The sequence below is a fragment of the Grampus griseus genome (assembly GCF_964374135.1).
Source record: "Grampus griseus genome assembly, chromosome: 20".
Lineage (NCBI taxonomy): Eukaryota > Metazoa > Chordata > Mammalia > Artiodactyla > Delphinidae > Grampus > Grampus griseus.
In genome coordinates, this window is record NC_139014.1 from 49,818,706 (window position 1) to 49,826,743 (window position 8,038).

The 8,038-nt window shown below is 57.0% G+C and overlaps 1 protein-coding gene and 1 long non-coding RNA gene across 2 annotated transcripts in view; one reads left to right on the forward strand and one right to left on the reverse strand.

Annotated features, from left to right (window-relative positions):
* LOC309838278 overlaps positions 1-4,444 on the reverse strand; it is a 6,625-nt gene extending 2,181 nt beyond the window's left edge. Inside the window, exons 1-2 of the long non-coding RNA XR_014298338.1 lie at positions 4,374-4,444; positions 2,076-2,199 (exon numbers count right to left, since the gene is read on the reverse strand). This is a non-coding gene — a long non-coding RNA (uncharacterized lncRNA). The remainder of the gene's footprint in view (positions 1-2,075; positions 2,200-4,373) is intronic.
* CCDC92B (coiled-coil domain containing 92B) overlaps positions 1-4,730 on the forward strand; it is a gene marked incomplete at its 3' end in the record, with an annotated part of 6,861 nt that extends 2,131 nt beyond the window's left edge. Inside the window, exons 2-3 of the mRNA XM_082679334.1 lie at positions 1,749-1,796; positions 4,135-4,730. Of these exons, the coding sequence (XP_082535460.1) occupies positions 1,749-1,796; positions 4,135-4,730 (644 nt within the window). The remainder of the gene's footprint in view (positions 1-1,748; positions 1,797-4,134) is intronic.
* Positions 4,731-8,038: the final 3,308 nt, after the last annotated feature.

The following is an 8,038-nucleotide window of genomic DNA, read 5'->3' on the forward strand; positions in this document are numbered from 1 at the left end:
GGGGCTTGAGAGGTGGGTAGATGTGCTCTGGTTGCGGAGGTAGCTTGGATGATAACAAGAGCCGACTCAGCCCAAGACTGAGCCCTTTCTTTCTTTTGTCTCATTTAATCTTAGCAACAGCCCCTTGTGAGGTGGGTGCAACTTCGTTCCCATTTCACAGATGGGGAGACTGAGGCTCAGAGAGGTGCTGTCACTGGCCTGAGGTCACACAGTGTGTCTGACCTCACAGCGCACTCATCTAAACCATGGGGACCCTGGCTGGAAGATGGGCAGGGAGAGTTGATGGATGGGGGAGTGGAGCCCAGCTGGGGTTCTGTCCCCCCACCCCCAACTCTAGTGGTTAAGGGCTAAGGAGAAACAAGCCCACAGGCAGTCAGTGACAGAGCCAGAGTCCCGTGGGCTACATCCCCAAACCTAGTCCTGGGCCCCTTGGGTTACATCACAGGGCCTTGGAGGAGGGGCCAAGCTGGCCCCAGGAAGCCCTGGCGGGGTGAAGGCATCAGAGTTCTCCCAGGGACCCCAGGGAGGAGGTTCAGGCTCCGGTCACAGCAAAAGGCCCAGGCACTCCAGGCTGTCTGTCTCCTGGCAACTGTTGGCCTCCCCAGAGAAGGCACCTCCAGAAAAGCCCCTAGTCCCTAGAAGAGCCTGGTGAAGGCAGCAAGGAGGAACAGACAGAGGGCCCACAGGGTGAGTCTCTCTCTGTTGGTGCTACTGGGCAGTGGACCCAGAGATCGGCTACCTTCCCCACCCCCACGTTCACACCTTCTCCCTTTGGGCACCAGGTGCAGGTACACCCAGGTGCTCCTGAGCAGATGCCCTCCATCATAGGCAGCTGCGGCTCCTGGGCTCCCTCCTGCCCACCTCCAGCCCCTGAGCTCTGATGGAGTTGGGGGGAGTGGGGAGTGGGCTGGAAAAATGATCAAACCCAGCTGGCTGAGGGATGGGGCATTCTGGGATCTAAGGGTTGGGGACTGGGAAGACAGGCAGGCAGAGGAGGAAACTGCTCCTGCACCAGTGCCCTTGGCGGGGCCCCTTGGCTGCCCCGCCCCATCTGCTCAGCGCCAAGCCGAGCGCCATGCAGGCTTTGCTTCACCAGGTGGCGCTGTCCTCCTTGAAGCTCTTCTCCCCGCCCTGCGGAAAGTGGCGGAACCAGAGCTTAGAAAGGGCAGGGCTAATGTTCAGAAAAGAGCACAGGCACAGCAGTACCGGCTGTGACAACAGTGAAACGCACGTCTCCTATTGGTAAATAGCCACTGCCCTGAATCCCCCTTTAGTGTCCCCAAGCAGCCCAGGACACTCCAGCCTTCCCAGACCCACCAATTAAACGGTAAAGAGAATGTGCCCTGGGCAGCAGGGGTCCTCCAGGCTGGCTCTGATTGGTTGGCATGTTAAATATTTGTACATCACCTCTGGGAAGGGGCAAATATTACCCCCCCAGCCCCAAAAGCAAGCCTCAGTCCCACAAGCGTTGAACTAACCCCCAAATCGAGGCCACAAAGCTTACACTGGAAAGATCTCTGGGCTTAGAATCAGCTAGATTGGCTCAGGCTATGCCTCTGACACCTCTCTTTCATCTCTTTCCCTCTCTGGGCTGCAGTAAAATAGCATGGGGGGGGGGGGTAGTTTAGATGGTTTCTGAGAATCCTTATCGACACTTTTACTGGGCTGTGATTCCTGATCTCACACACATACTCTTTCTCTCTATCTCTAACATACACACGACTGCCTTTTCTTATCTCTGCCCCCAGAACTGACCCATGACCTGGAAATGAAAGAGGCCCAATCTCACCAACAAGGTAAGAGGACAAGTGGTCACCTTTTCCCCACCACTTAGGACCCAAGCCTTGTCCACCCCTGGTCCAGACTTGGGGACAGCCACTCCTCAGCTTACTGAGTGAGTGCAGGACGTCAGCCTCATTTGCCCACTCAGCTGGGTGACCTTGTGCAATGAACAACCTGCACCACCATACATAGTGCCCTGTATCCCTGTCTCTGTCCAAAGTGGGAAAATGAAAGCAGGAAGGAGATGGTGTCCAGGAAGTCCACATGGCTGACTTCATTCCTTTGTGACCCACCTCCCTAATCCTTCTCATCCTTGCACGAGTGATTCTCACAGTCCGTGTCCACACCCTCCAAGATGCTGAGTGTCAAGATTCAACACGATGACAATATGGGGTCTTTGACTTCAAGGAACATAGTCTAGAGGAGGAGCAAAGAGACACAGGCACATTAGCAAATTCTTCATTTTACAAAAGCATGACTTCTTGCCGTTGTAGAAATTCCACTAAAGTATTTGTTTATAGATTATTACTTCACCTGTAAAATGGGGAGTGGTGTGGGGAGATGGTGTTCAATGAGTATAGAGTTTCAGTTTTGCAAGATGAAAAAATTCTAGAGATCTGTTGCACAACAATGCGAGTATATTAACACTACCGTACACTTAAAAAATGGTTAAGATGGCAAAATTCGTTCCTTGTTTTTTTGCCACAATTAATTTTTTCAAATGGGAGGGGTTGCATTGTTGAGATCTTAATCTCCAGATGATATGATCTCTGAGAACTAGGACTGGGTGTTACCCATCGTCTCTCAGTGCAAAGCACATTACCTGACATGAAGAGGGACTCAGTAAATGCTTGATTTGAAATGAATCACAAAAGTAGTATTTCTTGGCCAGGAGGGTTTTAAGAATGGGCTCCCTGCCATATTGATGTGCTGCTTATAGATCAACAGCTACAGGACCAAGAGTTAGGCGCAGGGAAGGCTGGAAGTTTAAGGTTAAGGTAGAATGCTAGGAGCTCTACTAACTGCTTTGCATATCATGCATAAACATCTAAACACTTATGGCCCTGAACTAATTCTGCCGACTGCTTTAAGTGGCAGTCATGGGCGGCCTCTTTGTGCCTACGTGCTTGGAGGAAGGGGTCACATATCCCAGACACCAGGCAAGAACAGTTCTGTGACAACAGTAGCTTTTACTCCACTTACTGTCCTTCCTCTGAAAGGGCTTTTGGGGTCACTGGGCTCAAGGCACTGCCCCAATGTCCTGGTTTTTACTTTCTCTCTCAGTGGGCTTGAGAGCTCTCTTTCCTTGTCCTCCTTTTATATGAAAATCACTTGGTGGTTTTCCTGTCCCCTCCAGAGTCACCTTTTACCTACCCTTTGTCACCATTCTCACTCACATGTGCCAGTCCTGGGATACAGACCCTGCTGAAATGGAGTTTATGATCCAGGAGGTAGGGGTCCTCAACCCCGTGGGTACATGAGAATCACCAGGGAAGATTCAAGAAGTACCCTTTCCCAGTACTTGATACTTTGATAGGACCCAGGAAAACTATTTTTTAAAGCTCTCTGGATGGTTCCAGTGTATATCCAGGTTTGAAACCCAATGCAGTGGGCAAAGGCAAACAATAAACAAGTTTTAAAAAACCCCACAAAATGTAATAAATGCTCTTTATGAAGGAAACAAGGTTCGCAGCACACTGACTCCCCTTTTCTGCTCACACTCCCAGTTCTTTCAGTCCCTTGTTCTTGTATGTCTCTCCTGCTACGGGGCTTTTGCACAAGTCCTACCCTCTGTCCGAAGCACCCTTCTCTCCCCTGTTCACTACTTAACTCCTATTCACCTGTCAGATCCTAGCCCAAGTTGCTCTTCGGCTGAGAAGCCTTCCCTGATTAGGTCACAGTCTCCTGTTACAGTCGTGGTATTGGCACGTGTCACAGATGCAACCTCACATTCTTTTGTGGTTATGTACCATACCTCTCCCACTATGCTTGCTGTGAGCTTCGTGAGGAATGTTTTACTATCCACCATACCCACAATGCCTAATACAACGCACAGAGTCAGGCCTCAACAAACAGTCATGGAGTGAATAAATGGTCAGGGAAGGGTTTGCACTTAAACTTAAGGGGCGCACTGAAGAATCAGAGTGCCCAAACAGAAGGCAAGATAGGTGCAAGGGCCTCGAGGAGGAAAGAGGCAGGCCAGCGTCGCAGGCGCGTGGGGAGTGAGGGCGAGCGCCGCAGGACGTGCAGTCGGGGGCGGGGGGGTGCCGGGCTTCGCTCTGAGGATCGGTGAGCTGTGCAGGTAACAGCCAGGCGGGGACCCTCACTCTCCCCTCCCTCTCCCCTGCCCAGAGTTGGCGTCCCGGGAGCTGGAGAGCAAGTGCCGCGAGCTGGAGTCACAGCTGGCGGCGCGGGTGGCGGCCAACGCGGAGCTGCGGCGGGAAGTGGCGCAGCGCGAGGCGCTGGTGTCGGCGCTGCGCTGCAGCCTGCGCGCCGAGGAGCGCCGCTTCCTGGAGGAGCTGCGTCGCCGCAGCCACCGAGCCACCGTGCTGGGCACTGAGCTGCAGAAGCACACCGAGGCGGCCGCCTACCTCTCCTACCAGCTGCACGCGGCGCGCCAGAAACTGCAGACTCCGCGCCCAGGCCCCGGCGCCGCCGCCGCCGCCCCCGAGCCCCGGATCCGCCGGCGCGCACAGCGGGCCCGCCGCCCGCCCGCAGCCGAGGCCGCCGCCAAGGGCCCCGGCCGGGACTGGGCCGCCCGGGAGCGCTCGGCCGGCGCCCCGGACGACGCCGATGCCATGCCAGACCCCGCGCTCTTCCTCTACGCCCGGAGGCCCCCGCGGCCCAGTGGCCGCAGCCCGCGCCAGCCGCCTCCCCAGGAGCCCCCTGACCAAGCCACCCCGCCGGCCGCGCCCAGCCCGCCCAGTGCGCCGGCGGACCCGGAGTAAGCGCGGGGCCGGCTGGGAGGGGCGGGGCGGGGAGCGGGGGAAGGCGGGCCCGGGGCCCGACAAGGGACGCAGCTCTGGCCGCGCGGGCGGGTCCCAGGGGCTGAGGCAGCCGGTCCCTCCCCCAGGGAGCGGGCGGAGGCGGCCCCTGCTCCCCCGCCCCTTCGCCCCTCCCAGCCGCCCCCGCCTTTTGTATTTGCCAACAACGCCGAAGCTTTGAGCTCTCCCCTCCCGCCGGGGACCTCCTCCGCGGGGCCCAGCGAATGCATCCTTTTTCTAGGAGAGGACTCACAGTACCGATCTTTAACTGGTCCCCACCCTGCCACTGGGACGGGAAGGGGAAGGGGCGGGGGTCACGCCCTGCCCCGGGAAAGCTGACAATCATTTGGCGGGAGGGGGAAGCCTGGGCGGCCTACGGAAAGGAACCAGAGTGGCCCTTAGCATCCTTAGGCCTTCCAGCTCCCCGCTGCGGCCTCCCCCAGCCCCCCACGGCTGCCCTTCCCGCCGAGCCTTCCTCCAAGGGGAAGTTCGGGGTGAGGTCTAGAGGCTGGACCTTTACCTTGGAAGCCGCTTCTCCTACCCCCTACCCTGTTGATAGGTCCTTACAGGTGAGCACGGAACACTTTAGAAGTCGCCTTCTCCAGAGCCTCCGATGGGGAAAGTGTGGACTTATTGAAGTTTGAGCTTCTGGAAATTAGCACCCATAGACCCTTAGAGAAGATTACAGAATGGGTTTGTGGCAGATCCTGGGCTAGAGCCGTCTCCAGCTCAGTTCTGCCCCAGGATGCCGACCTAGGTATTGACTCGGGACACGCCAGAGTCGGGCTGCCCCATCAGGCTTATGGAAGGGTTAGAAAGTGCTTTCAGGAGGTAGCTGGGAACCTGAAGGCTGCCCTGGGAGTTTTCCTAGTCCTGTTTATTGGTGCTAATTTTGCCCAGCTTCCTCATTAGCTGGCTGCACCCAGAGGCAGGAAGAAGGGCCCGGCTTCTCGGAAGTGGCAGCTGTTGAGAGAGGTTTGGGTTTGCTGGGGGGAGGGGGGGAGGGAGTGGACAGGTTAGGCCCCAGCCTGGCCCTCTCCAGGAATGCCCCCAATCCTATCAGACCTGACAGTGGTGGGGTGCTTCGTGCCCTCTCTCTAGGTTGGGGAGTGGCAAAAGGAAAGAATACGGCCCACCTCCTAACGCGTTTCTCCCCATCTCCCCGTCACAACCAAAGGCAGGAAGTGAAGCTCCAGTCCAGTTCATTGCCCCCACCCAGTCCGGCCTAGAAAGAAAGACAAATCCCTGGAACCCTGTCCTCTCATGCCATCCCTCCTCTGTTGGTCCTGCATCAAGTCCTAAGTGCCTGTGATGTCTTCCAGGGGCTGCCGTGGGAGGACGTGGGGCAGGGAGAGTCCTTTATCTCACTCACAAGCACCCATCCTGGCAGGTCCTGACCTGGTTGGGGCTGAGCCTTCTGTTTGTCACCCAGGGGTCTGGGAGGTCCCTAGGGTGATGAACCCTTTTTCCGTCACGGCCCCGTGAAGAAGAGGGGGAAAGAACCCCAATTATACCCTCTTTCACGGTATATGTTAGAGGGAGCAGGACACCCGTGAGCTCACACATACGCAGCCCCCTCCCAGCTCAGGACTGCTGAGACCACTGAGCAATAACCAGGCCTGGTCTAGGTGTCCGCCACCGAGGCACCCTTGGAACGGACCGTGCTGTCCAGTCTCAGGGGCCACAGTAGTGGCCTAGGGTCCTTGCTTTGCCTGCTCCCACCTCTCCCCTCCCCAGTCTCTGTGGCTGTGCCTCTACCCTCTGTGTCCCCTCAAGTGTGGGCGACCCACCGTACCCCCTCGACCCGTTGCCTTTCCTTTCAGGGCAGGTCTGAGTGAGGAGGCCTCTCTCTGCTCTCGGCTGCTCTCACCTGATGGGGCCCAGAGGATCCTGGGCAGGAGGGAAAGGGGGTCTTTCTGGAGGCAGCCTCATCTTCCACAATCAAACTTTTGGGGTGAACTGGGTGACTTTGTTACACCAATTCTTCTACAGAGATGGTGAAGTACTTTATCCACCCGCCCACCCACTAAAAGCCATAGCTACGCCCACCTGGCCTCCCCCGGCTCTATAGCAATAGCCCTCTTCCTCCTTCCCTCCTGTGTACCCGAGCTGTCTGGCTGGGGGCCCCCAAACCCCCTACCGCACGGATCCTCCCGTGGCCTGCCTGCCTCTCCCCAAGTGACCCCATCAGCACCTCCCACCTCCTGTCCCTCTTCCAGCAATCAGAGATGATGACTCTTAATTGTGAGGTACTTGGAGGTACCCCACATGAAGGTCCAGCGTGCTGGGGCGGCTGACTCGCTGACTCCCAGCTGAGGTGTCGGCGAGCTGGGGCAGGGGCCAAGGCAAATACAGGGTTCAGATTTTATGAGAAATTCCCGTTCCCTCTCCCTCTCCTGGAAATAATGGACAGAGGCTTCCTGCCTCTCTCCTGCACCTGGGTTTGGAACAGAACCCTCAGGGCAGCAGAATAAGACTGGGAGTCAGTGGCCTGCCCTTGGCCTCAGCGGTCAGAAACTCCTCAACCTTGCCCTCAGCTTCTGGCCCTCCCCTTCTCCTAGCCTGGGGGACCCGCCCTGCCAAGGGAAAGACGCCCTCCCTTGAGCCCCTAAAAAGTTTGGGTGGCTAGAAGGGAAACGATTGTTTCCTTCCCTCTCCCTGTTCTCCACCTCTCCCCTCTTCTCTGCTGCATGAATCCCCATTGGGGGAGGACTGTGTTGACATGGACACTCAGGGGCCCTAGTTGGAACCAGGAGCTGCAGGTGGGGACCCCTCCCCGTTCTGGAAGCCAATCAGGGACCTGTGGGCAATACAGCATGAGGCTTTGTACCCCTGCCCCCCAATATCCCACCCACAGTAGCCTGCAGTTTGGGGGGCCAGGCCAGGGCTGAAATGGGGTAGCCCTTCCCCAAACAAGCGGCAGAATAGAGGTCTCCCTGATGGAGAGGAAGGAGGCCGAGAGGGTGTGGAGGAGCATCTCCTCATCACGGAGAGCCAGGGATCTCTAAGCACCCTCTCGCTGAGGTGCCAGCCTTGAATGGGGGACGCGCGAGGCTTCAGAGCCACCTGGCAGGAGCCCCATGGGCGCGGCAGAGGGATCCTGCTCCAAGTTCTCTGTTGGCTGCGCTTTTTAATCCAATGCTTTTCAGAGTGTATTCACTCACCCACAGAAATAGAACCCTGTGCTTTAGGGGTGACTGTCATATGCCTTATTCTTAATAAAATATCTGAAAAACACACAAGTCAGACTTTTTTCCTGTGGGCACTCTGCG